Below are 25036 nucleotides of genomic sequence, written 5' to 3' on the forward strand. Positions count from 1 at the left end.
TTTTTTTTTTTTTTGCGGTACGCGGGCCTCTCTCTGTTGTGGCCTTTCCCGTTGCGGAGCACAGGCTCCAGATGCGCAGGCTCAGCGGCCACGGCTCACGGGCCCAGCCACTCCGCGGCATGTGGAATCTTTCCGGACCGGGGCACGAACCCATTTCCCCTGCATCGGCAGGCGGACTCTCAACCACTGCGCCACCAGGGAAGCCCAACACAGGAAATTTATTATTGCTTTGTTCAAAACAGTTTGGGGTAAGGTAATGTGAATGCTGCTTTTGTTCTTTTTCAGTTCTTGTAAATTGCTCATATCAGTTTGCAACCATGAAGATCCTCTCTGTAGTTATTTCGTGTGAAACTGTTTTACTACTTTTTTAATTTTAATCTCCTGAGTTGTGAGAACACAGCTTAGCAAAGTGTATAAAGGCAGCAAAGCAGGTAGTTTAGATTTCTGTTAGTCTTCCAAGGAAAACCTACAAGTAAGCTGGAATACAACACTGAGAGATTATACAGTGAAATGCTTTTGCAAACTAGGATTAAAAGAACTGGAAACCTTATTATTTTTCTCAGTCAATATGTAAATGGGTAAATTCCCTTGTTTTTATGTTGCAAAAATTAATTGTGAATGTTCATCTACAGAATAAAAAACACATAAAATGCCATCCATGTATAATACTCTGAAAAGCCCACTCATAAAGGAACAGTTGGCAGAAGTAGATACTTCAGTAAAAATAAAAGCCATCAATGTTCAGTCCACCCATTTTTTTCTGTGTCGGTACCTCTTGTGTGCAACAAGACATGAGTATTATGCAATTTCACTCATTTATTCATTCATTCAATAATGTTAACTGAGAGACTACTATGTACCAAAAGCACTGGGGCAAAAATTAATAAGGCATTGGGACTTCCCTGGCAGTCCAGTGGTTAAGACTCCGAGCTTCCGCTACAGGAGGCACCGGTTCCATCCCTGGTCAGGGAACGAAAATCCCACAAGCTGTGCGGCGCAGCCAAAAAAAAAATTAATAAGGCATAGAAAGTCCATAGAAGTGATGAAATTAATACAAATATAATAACTATAATAAAACATGGTGATTGCAGTGACAGAGATATACATGGTATATAATATACTATATAGTACTGACTGTGCCTCACCTGTGCCAGTTTTCCAAGAAAAGTTGCAAATGCTAATCTTCACACATTTCACCACATAACAGTACATATATACAGTATTTACTATTAATGAACTAGGAATTACTTCCCAATAACAAATACTTTATTACAAATGCCAGGTTTATTGTTTCTGTGTCCTGCGTCGCTTCTAAAGAGATTTCAGCTTGTTCTACATTTTTTTCATTCTCTGGCTTTTTAATATCTGTCAAAAGATTAAAACCATAAAACTATATGTATCTCTGTGTGTGTATAAGTATATAATTGTATTTGTCATATACTTACTTATGCAAAATTATCACATTGATGCTCTTGTACCTTCCTGCTAGGCTGACATGGCATATTGATACAAAAACCTAAAATATCTCTAACCAACCTTTCCAGATAGACCAACAGTTTTAAGTTTCATTCACTTTTTCACCACCACTATCCAAATTAGTATCTAGACAAAGATAAAAAGGCAGCCATAAAATGAATTACACATATACATCTCACTCTCTTCTATTGTATTGGATTTTCATAAACTGTTTTACTTTGTGGGAAAAAATAAGTCACTCAGAATTTCCCAAACGTTTTTCTTCTTTGAGACACTTCTGTTTCCATACCATAATGCAGAAAGAAAGAAGTGGCTTTGAAAGAATAGTAAGTTGAGGAAAGGATGGGAAGGGAAGATGGTGTCTTCAGGCGGGAAGTGTGATAACAAGAAGACCTTAGACAGTTGAACGATTTCATGCTTCACAAAGAAAACAAGGAGGAAGCAGAAAGAAGAAAAGAGGAATAAATACGTTGAGGAAAAGCAAAAATGAAAAGAGAAAAAGAAGGCATAGAGAGAAACCATGAATTTGGTACATAATTATAATGACATATTTCTTTATGCCTTCATTTACTTTGGCCATGACTAGATGATGTACAGAATAAATCTTAGGGTTGTGGCCCCTGCGGAACCTATTGTTGCAGAGATATATTTCCAGAGTTTGATGTTTGATTTATCTTATTTTAAGGGTTTTTCATTAAACCCCTGGAAAAACCTGGAAGATCTAAGAACCCAACCACTTAATTATTTTAAGAGTGTCATTGCTGACTATATAGAATTTACATATCCTCAAGGTGTTAACTCTTAATTTATTTTGTCCCTCCACCCTTAATTCCTAATTCCTGTTTCTCTCTGACTCCCATTGGTACTTTCCCTCATGAGCTGAGTTATGCAATATTTATCATTCTGTGTCTTCTCCACTGAGCACCATATTTTAAAGATCACTGTGTTGCTATGTTGTATATCTAGTGTATTTCTTTCTTTTTTTTTTTAACATCTTTATTGGGGTAGAATTGCTTTACAATGGTGTGTTAGTTTCTGCTTTATAACAAAGTGAATCAGTTATACATATACATATGTTCCCATATCTCTTCCCTCTTGCGTCTCCCTCCCTCCCACCCTCCCTATCTCACCCCTCCAGGCTGTCACAAAGCACCGAGCCAAATTCCCTGTGCCATGCGACTGCTTCCCACTAGCTATCTACCTTACTACGTTTGTTAATGTGTATATGTCCATGACTCTCTCTCGCCCTGTCACAGCTCACCCTTCCCCCTTCCCATAACCTCAAGTCCGTTCTCTAGGAGGTCTGCGTCTTTATTCCTGCCTTACCCCTAGGTTCTTCTTGATATGTTTTTTTCTTAAATTCCATATATATGTGTTAGCATACGGTATTCGTCTTTTTCTTTCTGACTTACTTCACTCTGTATGACAGACTCTAGGTCTATCCACCTCATTACAAATAGCTCAATTTCGTTTCTTTTTATGGCTGAGTAATATTCCATTGTATATATGTGCCACATCTTCTTTATCCGTTCATCCGATGATGGGCACTTAGGTTGTTTCCATCTCCAGGCTATTGTAAATAGAGCTGCAATGAACATTTTGGTACATGACTCTTTTTGAATTTCGGTTTTCTCAGGGTATATGCCCAGTAGTGGGATTGCTGGGTCATATGGTAGTTCTATTTGTAGTTTTTTAAGGAACCTCCATACTGTTCTCCATAGTGGCTGAACCAATTCACATTCCCACCAGCAGTGCAAGAGGGTTCCCTTTTCTCCACACCCTCTCCAGCATTTATTGTTTCTAGATTTTTTGATGATGGCCATTCTGACTGGCGTGAGATGATATCTCATTGTAGTTTTGATTTGCATTTCTCTAATGATTAATGCTGTTGAGCATTCTTTCATGTGTTTGTTGGCAGTCTGTATATCTTCTTTGGAGAAATGTCTATTTAGGTCTTCTGCCCATTTTTGGATTGGGTTGTTTGTTTTTTTGTTATTGAGCTGCATGAGCTGCTTGTATGTTTTGGAGATTAATCCTTTGTCGGTTGCTTCATTTGCAAATATTTTCTCCCATTCTGAGGGTTGTCTTTTGGTCTTGTTTATGGTTTCCTTTGCTGTGCAAAAGCTTTGAAGTTTCATTAGGTCCCATTTGTTTATTTTTGTTTTTATTTCCATTACTCTAGGAGGTGGGTCAGAAAGGATCTTGCTGTGATTTATGTCATAGAGTGTTCTGCCTATGTTTTCCTCTAAGAGTTTGATAGTTTCTGGCCTTATATTTAGGTCTTTAATCCATTTTGAGCTTATTTTTGTGTATGGTGTTAGGGAGTGATTTAATCTCATACTTTTACATGTAGCTGTCCAGTTTTCCCAGCACCACTTATTGAAGAGGCTGTCCTTTCTCCACTGTACATTCCTGCCACCTTTATCAAAGATAAGGTGTCCATATGTGCGTGGGTTTATCTCTGGGCTTTCTATCCTGTTCCATTGATCTATCTTTCTGTTTTTGTGCCAGTACCATACCGTCTTGATAACTGTAGCTTTGTAGTATAGTCTGAAGTCAGGGAGCCTGATTCCTCCAGTTCCTTTTTTGGTTCTCAAGATCGCTTTGGCTATTCGGGGTCTTTTGTGTTTCCATACAAATTGCAAAATTTTTTGTTCTAGTTCTGTGAAAAATGCCAGTGGTAGTTTGATAGGGATTGCATTGAATCTATAGATTGCTTTGGGTAGTAGAGTCATTTTCACAATGTTGATTATTCCAATCCAAGAACATGGTATATGTCTCCATCTATTTGTATCATCTTTAATTTCTTTCATCAGTTTTTTATAATTTTCTGCATACAGGTCTTTTGTCTCCTTAAGTAGGTTTATTCCTAGATATTTTATTCTTTTTGTTGCAATGGTAAATGGGAGTGTTTTCTTGATTTCACTTTCAGATTTTTCATCATTAGTGTATAGGAATGCCAGAGATTTCTGTGCATTAATTTTGTATCCTGCTACTTTACCAAATTCATTGATTAGCTCTAGTAGTTTTCTGGTAGCATCTTTAGGATCCTCTATGTATAGTATCATGTCATCTACAAACAGTGACAGCTTTACTTCTTCTTTTCCGATTTGGATTCCTTTTATTTCCTTTTCTTCTCTGATTGCTGTGGCTAAAACTTCCAAAACTATGTTGAATAAGAGTGGTGAGAGTGGGCAACCTTGTCTTGTTCCTGATCTTAGTGGAAATGCTTTCAGTTTTTCACCATTGAGGATGATGTTTGCTGTGGGCTTGTCATATATGGCCTTTATTATGTTGAGGAAAGTTCCCTCTATGCCTACTTTCTGCAGGGTTTTTATCATAAATGGGTGTTGAATTTTGTCAAAAGCGTTCTCTGCATCTATTGAGATGATCATATGGTTTTTCTCCTTCAATTTGTTAATATGGTTTATCACATTGATAGATTTGCGTATATTGAAGAATCCTTGCATTCCTGGAATAAACCCCACTTGATCATGGTGTATGATCCTTTTAATGTGCTGTTGGATTCTGTTTGCTAGTATTTTGTTGAGGATTTTTGCATCTATGTTCATCAGTGATATTGGCCCGTAGTTTTCTTTCTCTGTGACATCATTCTTTAGTTTTGGTATCAGGGTGATGGTGGCCTCATAGAATGAGTTTGGGAGTGTTCCTCCCTCTGCTATATTTTGGAAGAGTTTGAGAAGGATAGGTGTTAGCTCTTCTCTAAATATTTGATAGAATTCGCCTGTGAAGCCATCTGGTCCTGGGCTTTTCTTTGTTGGAAGATTTTTAATCACAGTTTCAATTTCAGTGCTTGTGATTGGTCTGTTCATATTTTCTGTTTCTTCCTGATTCAGTCTTGGCAGGTTGTGCATTTCTAAGAATTTGTCCATTTCTTCCAGATTGTCCATTTTATTGGCATAGAGTTGCTTGTAGTAATCTCTCATGATCTCTTTTATTTCTGCAGTGTCAGTTGTTACCTCTCCTTTTTCATTTCTAATTCTATTGATTTGAGTCTTCTCCCTTTTTTTCTTGATGAGTCTGGCTAGTGGTTTATCTATTTTGTTTATCTTCTCAAAGAACCAGCTTTTAGTTTTATTGATCTTTGCTATTGTTTCCTTCATTTCTTTTTCATTTATTTCTGATCTGATTTTTATGATTTCTTTCCTTCTGCTAGCTTTGGGGTTTTTTTGTTCTTCTTTCTCTAATTGCTTGAGGTGCAAGGTTAGGTTGTTTATTCTAGATGTTTCCTGCTTCTTAGGTGGGCTTGTATTGCTATAAACTTCCCCCTTAGAACTGCTTTTGCTGCATCCCACAAGTTTTGGGTCATTGTGTCTCCATTGTCATTTGTTTCTAGGTATTTTTTGATTTCCTCTTTGATTTCTTCAGTGATCACTTCATTATTAAGTAGTGTATTGTTTAGTCTACATGTGTTTGTATTTTTTACAGATCTTTTCCTGTAATTGATATTTAGTCTCATGGCGTTGTGGTCAGAAAAGATACTTGATACAATTTCAATTTTCTTAAATTTACCAAGGCTTGATTTGTGACCCAAGATATGATCTATCCTGGAGAATGTTCCATGAGCACTTGAGAAAAATGTGTATTCTGTTGTTTTTTAGTGTATTTCTTTTAATCAGTTTACAGTCTTTCATGGTAGGTGACTACCACATTTTACTTAGCCATTGTGCAAAAGAATGTCCCCTACAAAATTAAACTTCCACTTGGCAACAGAAAGTTAATCCCGGACCCCCAAAACAGAAGTTGCAGGAGTGGAAAAATTAACAGACCTCTAGCTTCCTATAATGCAAGAGCTGAATGAACCACATTTAATTAAAGAAAGTGTAGGGTAAATAAATCTGGGCATTGTTTATGGTGTCTTAATAGATCTGACAACTCTCTGCAAAGTTACTCTGTTTTGAGAGTACTTAAAAAGCTTACGAGCATCTCATTATTTTTTTAAGGTCTTGGAGATGTATTTGAACTATTAATTGGCTGTCTCCTTAGTGCGTGCCTCTGCTGGAAAAATAAAGAAAATGCTTTCCAGCAGTCTTTCTTTATGCGGGATCATAAGTACAGCCCAAGTAGATGTTTTTTGTTTGTTTGTTTGTTTGCGGTACGCGGGCCTCTCTCTGTTGTGGCCTCTCCCGTTGCGGAGCACAGGCTCCAGACGCGCAGGCTCAGCGGCCACGGCTCATGGGCCCAGCCGCTCCGCGGCATGTGGGATCTTCCCGGACCGGGGCACGAAAGTGCGTCCCCTGCATCGGCAGGCGGACTCTCAACCACTGCGCCGCCAAGGAAGCGCCCAAGTAGATCTTAAATGAGAGGTCTAAATTGGAACTTTGTTTTGCATGATACTTATATATTAATTTAGGGTCTAAAGCAGGGGTCAGCAAACATTTTGTGTAAAGGGAAAGACAATAAACAGTTTAGGCTTTGGGGTCCACTTAGCGTGTATTGCAGCTATTTAACTCTGCCACTGCAGTGCAGAAACAACCATAGACAGTGTATATACTAATGGGTGTGACGGTGCTCCAGTAACTTTTATTTACAAAAGCAGGTAGTGGGCTGGATTCAGCCAGACAGCCATAGTTTCATGATCCCTGTTCTATATGATTTTTCCCGTACTGGGATGTAGTTATCTGGGGAATTAGATGTGTCTAAAGATGAGCCTCTATAGAAAATTGCCTTAGGTATTTTAAATCCTATTTCTACTTGAGAATCTCTACAAGGTTTGGACAGCGCCCCAGTGTGGACCACATCAGGTGGTTAGAGATGCTCATGATCTTTTATTTCTCAGTAAGAGGAATATCTGAGAGGAACAAAAGAGAAAAAAACATTGGTGATAATTCTATCCATAGGATATTTTATTAGACTGCAAATTATTTGCTGTACATTTCATATCTGGCACCTCTGGGTCAATGAGTCTAATGTTTTCGGACTCTGTATTCCCAAGGAAAAGACACTGAGGCGCATTTTTCTTATTTTAAAGGATGCTTTTTCTATGAGAATACAGTTTCTTTTGAAAGACTGATGTAATTCTATAGAGTATTCAGAATTGAGAGCATTTACACATATCAATCTGGAATCTTAAGGGCCCTGTAATTCACATTCACGATTAGGAAGTGATGTAGTCCCAAGATGGTAGTTAGGCTGAAATCAGATTGGGCCCTCACCTTATTGCTGCTTTCTTCTTAAGCAGCCTTGGACAAGAAATTGACTTTCCTGGCCTCCATTTTCTCATTGTCCATGTAAGAATTTAAAAAATTTTTCTATTCCTTAAGGACTTGCACCAAATTGTTAATACTATCTCTGGGGTATAAAACTGACTGTGGTTACTGCATTGAGGGACTTTAATTTTCTACTTCATGTACCTCTCTTTTATTTGCATGTACTATAATCAGCATGCATCATTTTATAACAAATAGATTTTTTAAAGAAATATTTAAATTCTACCAGAATTTATACCATAACATGAGTGTGGCAAAGAAATTGGCATTAAATATAAAAAGGAATTTTCAAGATTAAACATTTTCTACAAATATCAGGTGAGATCAGGTTACCTGACTACACCAATAAGAAATTATGAAATAGCATGTATTTTAGTTTCTCAATGAGCTTACTCAATTTATGCCATAATATACGTCCTTCAACCTCTTAGATCAGTCTTCCTCTCATTTGTAATAAAGTTTCAAGGTACTGTTCTTATAGTTTCTGCATTCATGTAGTACATTATCACTTTATGATAAAGTTAGCTGATAATTCCTTGACTCTTTTTGCTGATGACCTTTTAAAGCTGCATAATTAGAATAAGTTGTGGTTACTGTATTGGAATCTCTATCCCATGGGCCAACAAGGCAGCACATTAATTCTCTGCATCACCCACTCCACGTGCAGTGCCCTCAGCACAAAGATATTATTCTTTGTAATTACATAAAGAAAGGGTCTATTTAGTGTTAACTGACCTTTCTGTGACTGATCAGCCTTTTCCACCAGTGAAGTAGAAATGTATATCATTAAAATGTGAGTAAATAGGAAACCTTTCTAAACTTAAACCATTCACATCAGGAGGTGCCCACGTAGGGGAGGTTGTTCAGTCTTTCATATGAAATGGTGAAAAGAGTAGCAGATGTTAAAAATGTATTTTAAAATATTGACAATTGAAATAGAGTTAAATTATAATAATGTGTAGGGATGTTTAAAAAGGAAATAGTATGCAAATATGTTTCTGTTTAACAATCTTAAACAATATTAGAAGACACATTATTAAATTCATATATATTCAGGATTAAATTTTTAAAGTTTATTTAATCAAGTAAAAAGAAAGTTTAGGGTAATTATTAGTACTGTGACTGTCACTTACTGAGGACATACATGTATTTGTTTAAATCGTGTATTTTAACTTGGAAAAATATATTGGGGATATAGATTACATTACACCGATTTTTACTCTCTTTTTCTCATTATATAATTTGTTTCTCTAATCACTTATACCAAATACTTTGAGGGGACTTTGAATTATATTGAATAAAATTGGATCAAATAAAAATTTAATAGCTAATGTAAGTGGCATCCATCTTTAGCGATCCCTAAAGCCATTGAGTAGCTGTAGGAGAAAAGCTACAGGCAACATGGAGGTAAATCTTCCTTTAGAAAAAAACAAACAAAAAACCCCCCACAAACCCATATTAATCAGGTGCTTTTTAATATTTAACAAGCATCTATGTTTCCAAGCCAGATTTTTCCCTGCCAAGAACATATACAACACTCTGTGTATGAAATATCTTTAGAATCTATTCAAAAACTGACTCTTCCTTGAAGCTTTGCCCCTCACTTTCACTGGGCTGCTCTCTCATGGAGCTAGTCTCATAGTTTGGATATGTCTTCCATCCTTCTTCATGTTTAATGTAATCTAATGTAGTTAGCTTTGGGAATGCCTCAAGTCCCCTATCTGACTGCAAGCTCCTTTGGCCCTGAAATTGTGTCGTTTTTCATGCTGGTGTCAATAATTCCTGGTCAAATATATACACTGGACAGAGTCAAAACATAATAAGGAAAAGCAGGGCTAATACCAAGTACTCATAAATTCCCAATGGATGTTTTCTGAGTTCTGAGAGGCAATGCTGTAGTGTCCATTAGTAAACTGTTGAGTAAACCAGCCATAGCCAAATGTGTAAGCCCGTCAGGGAGCTCAGACAAGGGGTCCTGTGTGTGGTCGCTTACGTGGGCGCTGAGGTGGAGGACCTAAGCAGAGCATCCGCTGGTGTCTGTCTAGCAGTGACAAGGTGGCAGGTTTTTATCAATGTCCTAAAGGTGCTCTTTGAACTCTCACAGTGTCCCCCACAGTGCTTTGTGTATACCAGTTGCTAATAAATTAGTGATAGAGAGCATTTTGTCAAACATGATAATATGTAGAGTTTGAGGCATGTTACAACCTTGATGCAGAGGACTGATTTATGCATTTAAAAATCAAGAATGTTCAAGACTAATTATCGGAGAACTCGAGTTGGACAAGAGACTGGTTTCCATGGCAGCACAGACAAGGAAGTGGGTCCTGGGAGAGTTAAAACAGTTATGTGCTCCTTTGAGACTCCAGGGTATCGACACATATCATTCTCACAGACTTACTCCTTGGAAACACTGGGAGAGCTCTCGTTTTCTGTAGTAATTGGTGTATAGATTTTAAGGGAGCAGCAATACAGTAATGCCTCCATGCACACAGTAGGTGATGCATCTGAAAAGTATGCGTTTTCTCCGTGTCTGTTATATTGTTAGAGAATTAGCATGTATTTTAAGCATTTGTGTTCACCACGCTAATTCCCGCAAATCAAAGAGAATGCTTTTGAAGCAGTAGTGTTCACAAAGAGACTTGGAACCTCCATGTCTCATTTATTCTAAAGTCTGTCCCCTGCACATTCTGTGAATCAGTCTCAGTACTGATGCCTGCTTTAATAACATCAAAACATCACTGCATACAACACTACCAATCCAGTGCCCTTAACTGGCAGAGATGTACCAAAAGCAAATGTGGGGACTGTGGAGATTGGGTGGTATGATATCAATGGTGTAAGGCATGAGCATCTGTACAGGATCACATGCTACTGAAACACTGGTGCTTGGAGTGTTATGTATGATGCTGTGCATCAGTAAGATACTAAATATATGGGCACATTTCACTATTTACATTGTATCATTTTAAAGTCAAGAGATAACAGAACATTTAACATGATCTATGAAAGTCTAATTCACAAGTCATAGGAAACAATAATCTAATAGTCCTAAAGGGGCCAACAAAACATTGTTCTCAATTGACTCATCCAGTTTTCTCAAATATATGCTGACCCAAATGGCAGGACAGCTTATATCACCAGCCAAATAAAATGGTTCTTCTAAGATTCAGGTCACTGTTTATTTCTTCTATGAAGCCTTTTCTGACCCCGTTTTCCCCACCTGGTAGAATCAATTCAGGGTACTTCAAGAAATACCTCGAGGGGCTTCCCTGGTGGCGCAGTGGTTGAGAGTCCGCCTGCCGATGCAGGGAACACGGGTTCATGCCCCGGTCCGGGAAGATCCCACATGCCGCGGAGCGGCTGGGCCCGTGAGCCATGGCCGCTGAGCCTGTGCGTCCGGAGCCTGTGCTGCGAAACAGGAGAGGCCACAAGAGTGAGAGGCCCACGTACCGCAAAAAAAAAAAAAAAAGAAAGAAAAGAAATACCTGGAATGGACTTGGTTCCACTCTGCCTCCTCCCGGTCTAGCCTGTAATCCCTGGTGAAAAGAGTTCACATCCAGCCTTCTCTTTAATCCCTGGAGTAATTATAGAGTTGGACGTACATGGTAAACCTACTAACGGTTTGCTAAACAAATGATTGAGCAAATGAATAAATGAATGAAAGCTAGAAGTGAGGATGCTCTAGAGTAACATTGATCAATAAATATCAGCAATACAACTTTTGCTTTCGGTAGTTCTGGCAGCAAGTCAATTCTTTCGAACCGTGGGACTAGAGTGAGTGTGGTGCAGTCGGTGTAAGGACACAGACACGGCAGCAACAGCCAGCAGAGCCCTGGCAAGATGCAAGAAAGCAAGGAGCTGTCTGCAGAAGACTATTAACAACCAAGAATCAGGAGATGACAGACAGATCATCAGAAAAGATCATCTGAGACTGCCACACATAATCACATTAGGATCAGACAGTTAGAATTAGAACTGGGTCAGAAGATGACAACTCTCTTACGATGAATGCATAATTGAGAGAAGGACCTAGCCCATCTGCCCAGTGAACTGGATCCAAATGCCTGTATTAAGAGTAACTGAGGGTATAGATGACATTATAAATTTAGTCATAGGCACTAGGACTATTTTTTGTTTGTTTTTTGTTGTTGTTGTTGTTTGTGGTACGCGGGCCTCTCACTGTTGTGGCCTCTCCCATTGCGGAGCACAGGCTCCAGACGCACAGGCTCAGTGGCCATGGCTCACGGGCCCAGCCGCTCCGCGGCACGTGGGATCCTCCTGGACCGGGGCACGAACCCGTGTCCCCTGCATCGGCAGGCGGACTCTCAACCACTGCGCCACCAGGGAAGCCCGGCACTAGGACTATTTTAATAACACTAAAACATTTGTAAATAGCTGTGTAGGTTTTCTACACCTACATGTACCATGCAAATATTTTGGTCATAACCATCTGTCTAGAATGTTTAGATCAAGTTTTTTTCTTGTACTCTCCTTTGCCATTAGTCCTTCTTAAATTAAAAACAAATGATCTCCTCCACCCTTCGCTCAAAAAAAAAAAAAAAAAGTTCAAATGGATTTAGGCTTTCTCCAAAGTAAGTGTATCTGGCTGGACCTCCAGAGGTCTCAACATGTAGCATTACTCTGTTGCAATCAACTGTAGTCCAGAGTTGTGCAGGCCTCAGCTGTAAAGATCTATGCACTTGACACACGGTCTTGCCAGTGAATATATCAGGCCTAATCAAATCACGGAATATGGAATTATGTAGATCAAAAACCCAAGACTGGTTATAGGTAACCAGCATACCCATATTGACTTACAATGAAAAGTAGCTACCAAGGGGACCAAGTTCTAATTTCCTTCAGCAGTCCAATGTATCTATGTCAACAAGCTATGTGTTAGCCAGATTTATGAAAAGAGGTTGGTGGAAATAGGCTCAGAACAAGGTAATTGTGTTATTTGATCTGATTGTTTGATGTCGTTAGGTTTTATAAAGATGGCATTGTGTAGAGTTAGAGAATGCTGGCTTATGTTTATGAAGGAGGTATACTGGATGGTGCAGAGTATGGGATCTGGAGCCAGTCGGCCTGGGTACAAAGCCAGGTCCTCCACTTAATATGTTTGTAACCTTGCACAAGATGCCTGGTGTTTCGGTTGCTATGGGTGCATAACAAATACCCCAAAACTTCATGGCACAGGATCCTATGTGTCAGAAATTTGGACAGGACGTAGCAGGGCCAGCTTGTCTCTTCTCACACACTCTAAACCATCATCTGGATGACTTGAAGACTAAGCATTGGAATCATCTTCAGATGACTCATTTACTCACAGTTGATGCTGTTATCTGAGACCTGAGCTAGGGTTGTTTATTGGAACAGCTACAACACCAATAACCTCTCCATGTGGCGTGAATTCCTCACAACATAGTGGCTGGTCCAAGTGTAAATGTCCCCAAGGAGAGAGCCAGGCAGAAACTGTATGCTTTTTTTTTTTTTTAATAAACTAGCTTTTTCAATAAATTAGCTCTTTTAAATAAACTAGCCTGGGAAATCACACAGCAATATTTCCACCATACTCTATTGGCTGGAGAAGCCACAAGTCTCTCCAGGTTCAAGGGAAGGAGATATAGACTGTTCTTGATAGGGAGTGACAGGTTCTGGAAGAACATGTGGGAATGAAAATATTTCTGTGGCCATTTTTGGAAAATACAAGTTGCCTCACCTGACTTCTCATTGACTTTCCTTCCCTGTCTGTAATTATAATAACTAGGACAGTAGCCATTCCATTATGTGTGGAATGCATAAGTTAACATTCAAATTCAGCCTTATTTCTAAGTTCTTGTCTATATATCACAAGGTGAAACATAAATAGATGATATATGGTCTATATTTGTCCAAAAAGAACTCATTTCTCATTATAATTCCCTATTCCCCACTGACCCAGTGGGAGAGGGAAAGGAGAAGGGGAAGAGTGAGAAAAAGAAGCTGAAAATAGAGAAAGTGGAGGGAATATCCTAGATGAAATATATGGCTTAAAGAATAATAAAGGTCAAGTGGAAAAAAAAGGGAAAACTACTATTTTGATATCTTGGGGTCGCAATCTGCCTTCATCTTTCAGCATTTTTGGTGACAGAAGAGGCCAGATCTTGCTTTAGCAATGTTTTCTCATTACTTTTAGGATCATGAGCTAATTAGGTAATTCAAAAAGAAACCCACTGTGTACAGTTTCAAGGGAGTCACGTGCCTTGTGAAAATCAACGATGCACCCAGAGAAAGAACTCTTGCTCAGTCTGGACAATGTGGTATATCCTTAGAATAATGTCCAAATACTCAATTGAAAAACATATTGTATGAATTCTTTTTATATACATCCTTAAAATCTTCACCTCTGAAGTAGTATAGTATCAAATAATACAAATAAATGTGCGTCATTGTAATATCATCAGTAAGTTGTTCCACGGAAGTGGGCCAATAAAATGTGTAGTTCTAAAGCGATAACTGCATACATTTCCTAACTGTTTATTCTGTGTATTCATTCATTCATTTACTAAAAACTTGGATACCCACTAATGTCAGCTCTGCTTTGTACAATATATCTTACAGGTAAACAAAATGATGGTGTCAGCCCTCATGGAATTTATAAGTAATTTTTGTTCACCCTTTATAAACATAATCTTTATTTCCTAATAAAATATTGGGGTGATAAGCTGAATATACCCCCAAACATCAAAGTTTAACTAATAATTTGAGATAACAGAGAACAAACCCTCCTCAAGCTAAGTATTTTCTTTACTAAATTCTAGGCAACATGGAAACTATTAACAGACATTCAACCTCTCTTCTCTTTATCAATCCATATTCCCAATGTTTCATCTTAATAATCATTAATAATGGGAATTGAATACATACCAATAAATCTGGCTTTGAGAAAGTGTTTATTCAGACCTTTGGAATGAGTTTAATGCATATGGAAAACAGAAAAAAATGCAAAAGATTGTAAATTCTATACTCTGATTATATATTTCTATGATTTTTAAATGTAAATCTTTCCCATAAGACCACAAATTCTTGAGTTTCACCATTACATCTTAAATCTTGGCATATAGTAGTTACTAAATTAAAAGTTTTGAATAAGCAACTGAATGAAAATGAGAATGAATGAATGAATAAAATAATATTGTAAATCAACTCAGAGTGCAGTTATTTTAACCTATAGAGATTACAGTCAAATTTTTCTTTAATGGTTTTAGAAACAAACTTTTTGTGTAAGTTTGCGTTTAGTCAAGACCTTAAGTAGGAAGACTCTACTGATAAGATTTAGCTGGATTGAATTTAAAAGCATGTAAAAGCCATCTACTTCTGTTATTAGTTCCTTCTTTCTTCTCACCCTTTTATTATATTGCCAACTCCAACTTTTGTGCCTTTATTTAGTATCTTCTACTGCTTGCTGTTCAACTCCAGTAGTGGTAGCATTATTTCACCTGGACATATATCCACCAATAATTATCATTCACTGTTTGCTTCATTTGCATGTTATAATACCATTGGTTAAAATTAAACCAGTCAGAGTTGTGAGGTGGAACCACAGTTAAACATAAAAAAACATTTTCAGTGTCAGCAGAATACATTATTTAAAATTAAAAAACTTAAACTTCGTTGCACATCTGAAGGTCACTGACTTTCAGGAATAGGTAGTGAATTGGTAAATCCTTCTATACATTCATTACTGAGAAATGATAATGTAAAGTATCATGACTGATGTAACAATGTTTTGAAGATTCATTGGCCTAAATACACAGTTTAGTTTCTTAGTATCTACTCTAATTATGGCATGTAAAACAGTAACAACTGGTGTCATACAGAAATTGAAAATACAATTGTTTGGAAATAAAACTGTACATTACACAATGAGCAAAGCATAAAGTACCAAATATATCCCCAATTAAGTACCATTAAATAAGTTTTAAACAAATTCCACAACTTTTGTAGCACTCCTCTCAAATTCAACATTTATAATAGTCATCTGGGTCTTGAAAGAAATGTAATAGAGAAGTAGACTATCTCAGGTATCAGAATGTGCTTAAGTCAAACAACAAACAAAAAACTCAAAATGATTTCTTCTCATGCCTCCTTTAGAACATGTATCAAACTTCAAATTAATCACTTGAGGATTAGATTTTCCTATTAGTGTTAAGATATCAAAAAGAATTGTAACCATCTTTTCAAAGGTATCTCCACCAAAAAAAAATATTCATAGACACTTTGTCCTCCTACCAAAAGATAATTCTGTGATTTTAAGCAAGTTTATTAGATAGAAGTTTCTAAAGTTTTAAATTATTGTGCCAGAATTAGGACAAGGACACTTAAAATGGTTCTCAGTTCATCATTTTGGCTTTTTGAAGAACACCTATGACATAGTATTAATCATTAGAGATCAATATGGATACCAGGCTTTCATGAGAAATATGTTTGTTGACCTTAATAAATCTTCTTCAAGTGTGTAAATAGAGAAATATTTGTACAGGCAATTTTCTGCTGAATTACATTTCCTCCATGCGCATTCTCATACTGCGATATATTTTTTAACAACTTATACTAAAGGTTTGATGTGATAGCAGTTTTCCCAAAGAGACATTTTTAATTGCTTCACAATGGTTATTTTTATATCTTGTTATTTAATCATCATTATCATTGTCATGATTAATCTGCATTTGTATGTTTTGAAAACTTTCTGCTTCTATAAATAATGTTGTAACAAATAAAGCTTTTTGATTAGGATAAATTTCCATAAGATGAGTTACTAGATTAACAGGTTTGAAAATATTTAAGGCTGTTGATAAATTCCATATTTTTTGAAGCAGCCAAAGAAAATTTTCTGTGCTAGAAATGTAAAAAGAATCAACAGCTAAACTGAATCACACCTCTAACTTAAAATGAAAGGCAGCCCCTAATTTGCGAGTGGGTAATGTTAGTAAAAGTTACATTCTGAGGGTTTTGTATTAGATTTGACATATATATATTTAGTCATGGGGAGTGCTGTAAAGTTCTCAGCTGCTCACAGAGCAGATTTAGCTTTGAATATAGCTAAAGTATACTAGTAACAAATAATGGCTTTCTCTGGGTGCTTCTAAACGTTGAGTTCCTTGCTCCTCGTCTTTTTTACTCTCTACTTCTCTGCGTTTTGAATGTTTTCTGTGAGTGCCACCACTCTGAACCTCTTGGAAATAGGATTCTAAGCTTCCAGATGTCTTCTATCTACTTGAGCACTGGGGCTTGAGAAAACGAAAAGGGGTGGGACATTGGAGGAAGTCTTCTGGGATGCTGAGTGAAGCCTCCAGGACTGGGTACTTCCCAAGGCATTGTGGAGGGAGGTCTGGGAAAGAAGGAGAACAAAAGTCAGACAGACTCTGATGAATCAATGTTCAAAAATAAATAAATAAATAAAAAGACCATTTGCATCAAGAAAGAAAATTATTAAATCCAAGGAGGATATTAGTGTCAAGGGAAGCATCTTTTTGGTTTTATTTTTCTACAATATATAATGTAATACTTTTAGATAATTCAAATGTAAAAATTCAAACATAAATTACAATGATTTAATTAAGTACATGTATATATTTATCTTCTAGAAAATACAAGATGTTTCACTAGAAGAAAATCTACATTTAGCTCGAGAGTATCAGAAATTACAGAATATATTCTTAACGGTAAAGGACAACTATTTCAACCTATATGAAAAACAGCTATCACTTGATGGTTTGATTCGAGATAAGAAACAGGTAAGTTTTTCATATTTTTCTAAAATAATGATTTACTTGACGTATGTATCACAAAAAGTAACAAGTAGTCAGTCATGGGGTCTCCAATCTTATGGTGGTCTTTTATATGCCACCAAATGGCATGTTTTCTTTTTGTAAAGTTTTGTTTTATATTTTTATCAACATTTTGAAGTTGAATTTTGAAAAAATATTTGAGAAATGAAAAAGCATACTTTCTAATCCACAATGTTATACTAATTTGCTTTTAATTATTGTGCCCTGAACTACCAAATATTTGTAATGCATAGATTTAAATATATCATCATATATTTCAAATTTCAGTTCCATATGTAGGTAACTTTCCATGATATACCTTTAATTCTTCCTCATGATGTATGGGCTCCATATTTTGGTTCCTATTTTCTTATTAAATATGAGGCTTAATTAGAAACTTGGAGAAACTTGACCTCTCTGGTTTCTGGAAATCACCAGAAATTCTAAAATATTTTGTAAAATCTTCTATAATACTAAAAGTGGAAAAGGAAAACACACAATATGCCCACAAATCCAAAAGCAAAGAGAAAGGTCCATTCTTAGAGTGTTAAGATACAGCCACTTCCTCTATATTCTTCTCCAGTTACTCATTGACAAGAAAAGTTATTTTCCTTTGAATCTTTGTTTCTTCCCAGAATTTAAATTTCAAAAACTAGAGGCATGATTAATTTTTAACAATTCACCTAGCTGTAAAAACCAGTAGATTGCTAATGAATCCTTTCTCCTGTTGTCACCGAGATTACTACACTATCAATTAGTAGCTTAAAACTTCAGTACTATATTTACTATTATGGAATATAGGGAGGACAGGCCAGGATTTGAGTGTAAGCTCTACCAATTACTAGCTCAGTGATCTTGGCAAATTATTTACCCTTTAAGACCTCAGTTTTCTCATCAGTAAAGTGAAATTTACCTCAGAGGAAAATTTTGATTAGGAATAAAAAAGAGACCAACTGCCATAGTTACTTTGAAAATAAAATTACTATGCAACTGTGAGTAACTATTACATTACATTCATCTACTGTGCTGCTTATAAACAGCCTTTGTTTCCCATCCATCTACTCTCACGCAAGTTAAAGCTTCCAAATATAATGGGAGAGAGAGTGTGTATTTTTCTCTTAAAACATTTGTATTGAAGTAGTAGCAAGATGAAGGTAGATCAAGAAATAAGTGTGTTTGGAAAAGAATTAAGAATACAACTATATGCCAAAATTTTAGTGTCCTCAAACCATTGTGCAGGATTCAAAGAAAAGATATCAGTGTATCCATGGAGGTTTTGCCAATCACTTCACGCATTTGACATTGTTACTGAGTTTAAACATATTTCATTTGTTGCTGATAATTTAGGAGGATAAAAGAATCAATGGCTATACTGTATTCCCTTTTCTAACCAGGAGGGGAAAAAAATAAATTTTTATCTATAGTTGTTATCAGTTTGTATAGAATCCTTTGGTGGCAAATGACAAATAAATTAGATACCTGCATAACTAGTGAAGAATTCATGCCTTTAAGAAAGATCCCTAAACATAGTATTTCCATAGTAAGAACCAAGTTGTCTTCATGTCATTTTTGGAATTAAAGCACATCCTGATTCAAGATCCAAGGAGTGAGACCCTGGTATAAACAGACAGTGGAGCATGCCTAGAGATTGGGTTTATGTTTGTGATGATCCCTCAAACGAATCATTTTTAGCACACCTGTTTCAGGGAAACTTTCAAAGATTTATTTGTACTTCCAATCATTTTTCATTTCCATTCTTCAGCGATGGAGGTCATTAAGTGCAGGCTGCCCTTGTCGGTGTCATGTAGGATCAATTTGCTGCAATGGACAGAGAGGCCTTATTGATGCTGTTAAATCTGTCAGTGAGAAATCATATGTCATTAGCGTCTAATGCACTGCTTACAGGATGGAATTCGGCCATCAAAACCGAGAAAACCCTTTAATATTTTAGACCATTCTCTTGATAGTGCAGCATTTCCCTTGACCAGTTTAGTTTTGGGTATACAGAAGCGCTGCTCAACCTCTGATTCCCTTGTTGAATTTCCTTGTCAGATAAAATGGAATTTTTTTGTATCTCTTTCCTGTTTTAGAATAATTTCATTGATTTTCATTAATGAACGTATTTCATTGATGAACGTTCATCATTGATGATGAACGTATTTCATTGATGAACGTATGCCAAACATACGTTCCGTTTGGCAGAGTAAATAATTATATTTTACTTACCATGCTTCTTAGGGAGTATTATTCTTTTTATACACATTATGCACTTTCCTACTTCTCAGTATTTTTAGACCAAGAGTAGCAAAGAAAGACTAATGGAAGAGTAAAACAATTTAAGTACAAAAAATAATGTCCCCTTCCTTACCACAAATTTATATACAGGTGTGGCTCAAATTTTAGAATGTTATAGTATTACTTTTGATGATAGAATTATGTCTGCTTCTTTTGCACATGTTTCTTGACACTTTCCTGTATTCTTTTTGTAATTTTACCCTTTAAAAATCAGAAACAAACAAAAACAATTATGCAAAATTCTTATTAGCCATGTTCATGGGTAATGATAGAACAGAATTTAGTCTAAAGCTTCTCAGATCTCGAAATTTAAAATCACACTAAAGAGGAATGAAGGAAAAATAACCAAAAAACAGGTTGTATTTCTATGTGAAAATGGACATTTTCATCATTTTCGTTGAAAGATTTCAGATATATTTTTCATATATTCTTTTTTTAAAAAAACATGAATATGTTGATAAAATTACCATGTGTTTGTTTTCATTGCTATCTCAAGTTCTTCAGGCCTGCAAAGAAAGGTAAGCTAAGCAAGCGTGCAAATGTTAATGGTTCTGTTGGCTGAAAACAAGATCTCTTCCAAAACTGGTTAAAATATATTTTAGTTCTTTTATAAACCACTTATAAAGCTTAACCTTTGCCCTACTCCAATTCTCAGTGCTTTCACACTAAGGGAATACAGATTATTATAGAATCAGTCAGTGCTTAACAAGCACTTACGTGGACAGGTATCTGTGCCATGCAATTTGTAAACATTATCTTTGAAATGTCCCTCAGTAATCCTAGAAATTTTTCTATTATCATTATTCTCATCATCTCCTATATAAGATATAGAACTGAGATTGAGTGTGTCACATGGTAACCCGAGTAGAGGAAGACTTACTGAGATGGAAATAAAACTCAGGATTTTCCTACATCCAACCATTTCATAACCATGACACTACCACTCTACTATAACATTACTGAACAATTCTATACATGTCTCATTGGGTTTAAAAGCATGTAAAAGCCACATAAAGTATGCATTATGTCTCTAGTGTCCAACTGAAAGAGATTATTTGATTCACTAATTGCTTTTGTAATTTCATCCCATTGAAGGTACTTTTTCAATGATGATTTTCCAATGAGGAAAGGACTACCTCCTTAATTAGAAGCTATTTAATTTCCATAAGTATTATAGATAGGTTTCACAACTCTTAAATTGTAAAACCTTTGGACTAGGAGTGCCTTTAGAAATTTTACCCATCTCTTTTGAAGACTGTGTTACAGATGAGGAACCTTAGGGCCTGAATGGCTCAGGGATTTAATACATATACAGTTAATTAGAAGAAAAGTTGGTCTAAGACACAGTTGCCTTAACTTAGGTTCAAATGTTGTCTCCAAGAGACTATAGATGAGCATGTGTTGTGATATTTTTCCAAGGTTTGAAGGGACCAATAGCTGAGAAGTAATGAGTAACTGCCATGGATATGCTCAGATTGGAGCATCACCTTTTAGTGACCTGATCTTGTGAAGGAGTCATGTAGGGACATGAATCAGAGGACTACTCTGGAGCACTAAGGGGTGCTTCTGGACCTCACAGAATTCAAACACTTCATTCATTCAATTATTCAAAATAAATGATTAATCATCCACTGTACTGACAAAGATACAATAAAGGGCACAGGAATACGCCACCTCATCTCAGCTTCCATGCTGACCGCTGTGATCCCCAGAGTCCAGGGGATTCTTTCCTAGAATAGTCCATAGAATCAAAGCCCAACAGCATCCTCTCTTCACCCAGCCAAAGGACAAATCATGAATCTTTGCTCTTTAATCTATATCACCTCAGCCTCAATGGACAGTTTCCATCATAAATTCTCAAAAATATTTTATCATTCAGAGATCTCATTAGCATGTTTTCTCTTTCCTCTTTCAGTTTTCAAACGTGGGTTTCCTCTAAAACTCACTTTACATTGATTGGGTGAGAAGTCAAAGTCAATTCTAGCAGTGAAAAAAATTATTTTCCTATAGAAAATGTGAAAGCTGTTTTAGTTCTCATTTTTATATTTCATATTGCTTATTATCTTGCATGTATTAAAAATAGGCTTTGAGTGGTGATTTTTATGTGCTTATTTCAAAGTCGATAGAAATTCATTTCTTTGAAAGGAAAACCATAATTTTTAAATAATTTTTGCCTACAACAGGTATGTGATGACTTTGTCAGTATTCCTTCCTCTCTTAGGACACAGGTATATGAGCATGTGCGCGCGCGCACACACACACACACACACACACACACACACACACTTGTTCTAAAGGAGTTACCACACTTCATAGACTAATGAGCTTGAATAAAATTCCTACTGTCCCTTTCTCTAAAGAACTCTCAAGAGACCTCTGATCCCTGAGAATGGAATAGACAACTCGTCATTTTTGTTTTATCCTAATGAATCTTCCTTTTGCTGTCCAAACCCCATGAGAGAAACACCAAAAACTAAGTATATATTTCTGGATAATATTTTAGAAAAGTCAGCTTGGCTTAAATCAATCTAATTCTTCAGTCTAATGCCAATTTTCAGTGAATTGTAGATTTATGTATCTTTTATGCAATTTTGAGAAGATAATCTTCTGGTAAAGTTATATGACAATAAGTAGCTTTTTAATGATAGCAACACCTTGAATGTGATTTATTGAGTGTGATGGGATCCCTGATATACCAAAGACACTCAAGGTAAAATTTTGTATACATATATATATATATATATGTGTGTGTGTGTGTGTGTGTGTGTGTGTGTGTGTGTATATATATTTATTTATTTATACATATATATATATATATATAAAAATGAGATCCCTCCCCTTGGAACACTGACAGGTTTTGGCACACCGCCAACAGTAGGGACCTATCAAGAATAAATCAGGCTGCTTAGAAAATCACAAAGGTTTGAGAGACAACCAGGAGCCTAGGGCAAGTTTTAATGATAAGTTTCAACTACAAAAGGCCACTCCTTCAAGACTGGGAGAGGTAATACATAGAAAGTGTTTTGCCTAATACATAGGAAAAAACACAGAGTCAAGCACAGTGAGAAAGGAAAGGAATATGTTCCAAATCAAAAAACAAGATAAAGCCTTAGGAAAGACCTTAATGAAACAGAAGTAATTTTCTTTTCCTGATAAAGAATTCAAAATAATGGTCATAAAGGTACTCACCAAACTCATGAGAAGAATGGATGAACACAGTGAGAACTGCAACAAGGGAAAATATAAGAAAGTACTGAAGAGAAGTCACAGAGGGACTTCTGTAGAAGTAGAATATGACAAATGAACTGAAAAATACTCTAAAGGGGTTTAACAGCAGACCAGAAGAAGCAGCAGAAAAGATCAGGATCTGAAAGACAGGGCACTGGACCTCACCCAAACAGAGCAGTGAAAAGAAAAGAGTTTTAAAAAGTGAGACTAGTTTAAGGGACCTATGGGACAACATCAAGCACAATAACATTCACATTAGAAAGGTTCCAGAAGGAGAAAAAAGAGAAATGGGCAGACAATATATTTGAAGCAATAGTGGCTGAAAGCTTTTCTAACCTGCAAAAGGAAATAGACATCCAGGTTCAGGAATCCCAGAGAGTTCAAAATAAGATGAACTCAAAGAGACCAAGACACATTATAATTAAAATGTCAGATGTTAAAGAGAGAATTTTAAAAGCAACGAGAGAAAAACAACTTGTTGCCTACAAAGAAAAACCCCTAAGACTATCAGCAGATTTTTCAGCAGAAACTTTGCAGGCCAGAAGGGAGTGAAACAATATATTCAAAGTCCTGAAAGGAAAAAACTTCCAAAGAAGAATATACTACCCCAGCAAAACTATCATGAAGGAGAGATAAAGAGGTTTCCAGACAAGTAAAAGCTAAAGGAGTGCATCACCACTAAATCAGCCTTACAAGAAATGTTAAAAGGTACTTCATAAGCTGAAAATAAATGGCACTAATTAATAACAAGAAAACATGAAAGCAAAAGTCTCACTGGTAAAGGTAAATATATGTAAAGGTAGTGAATTAATCATTAATAAAGCTAGCATAAAGGTTTAAAGACAAAATTAGTAAAATTAACTAAAACTACAATAATTAGTTAAGGGATATATAAAATAAAAGATGTAAAATGTGTCATCAAAACCATAAAACTAGGGGGAGTAAAAATGTAGAGTTTTGGAATGAATTCAATTTTAACTTGCTACCGGCTTAAAATAGACTATTATATACATAGTATGTTAAATGTGAACTCATGGTAACCACAAAGCGTAAACGCATAGCAGATACCCAAAAGAAAATGAGAAAGGAATCTAAACATAAGACTAAAGAAAGTCATTAACCACCAGGAAACAGAGCAGCAGAAAAAAACGGAACAGAGGGGAACTACAAAAACAGCCAGAGAACAGTTAACAAAATGGCAAAGTGCAAACCTATCAATAATTGTTCTAAATGTAAATGGACTAAATTCTCCGATCAAAAGACATAGAGTAGCTAAATGATTACAAAATAAAAACAAGACTCATCTTTATGCTACCTAGAAGAAACTCACTTCAGATATAAGGACACACACAGACTGAAAGTGAAGAGATGGAGAAAGATTTTCTGTGCAAATAGAAATGAAAGGAAAGCTAGTGTAGTTATACTCATATCAGACAAAATAAACTTTAAAACAAAGACTGTAATAAAAGACAAAAAAAGGCATTACATAATGATAAAAGGGTCAACCCAACAAGAAGATGTAACATTTGTAAATACATATGCACTCAACATAGAAGGACCAAAATATATAAAGCAAATATTAACAGACCTAAAGGGAGAAGTGGACAGCAATACAATAATGACAGAAGACTTTAACACCACACTTACATCAATGGACAGATCATCAGACAGAAAATCTGTTAAGAAAACATCAGACTTAAATGACACATTAGACAAGATAGACTTAATAGATATATAAAGAACATTCCAGGGGCTTCCCTGGTGGTGCAGTGGTTGAGAGTCCACCTGCTGATGCAGGGGACACGGGTTTGTGCCCCGGTCCAGGAAGATCCCACATGCCGTGGAGCGGCAGGGCCCGTGAGCCATGGCCGCTGAGCCTGCGTGTCGGGAGCCTGTGCTCTGTAATGGGAGAGGCCACAACAGTGAGAGGCAAACGTACTGCAAAAAAAAAAAAAAAGAACATTCCATCCAAAAGTACCAGAATACACATTCTTCTCA

General features: G+C 36.4%; 1 protein-coding gene across 1 annotated transcript in view; it reads left to right on the plus strand.

Moving 5' to 3' along the window:
* Nucleotides 1-25036, plus strand: part of CCDC178 (coiled-coil domain containing 178) — a 367748-nt gene that overhangs the window by 219933 nt on the left and 122779 nt on the right. The window contains exon 18 of the mRNA XM_067701374.1: nt 17333-17482. Coding sequence (XP_067557475.1) covers nt 17333-17482 — 150 coding nt within the window. The remainder of the gene's footprint in view (nt 1-17332; nt 17483-25036) is intronic.

The sequence above is a fragment of the Pseudorca crassidens genome, chromosome 12 (genome assembly GCF_039906515.1).
Source record: "Pseudorca crassidens isolate mPseCra1 chromosome 12, mPseCra1.hap1, whole genome shotgun sequence".
NCBI classification, from domain to species: Eukaryota; Metazoa; Chordata; class Mammalia; order Artiodactyla; family Delphinidae; genus Pseudorca; species Pseudorca crassidens.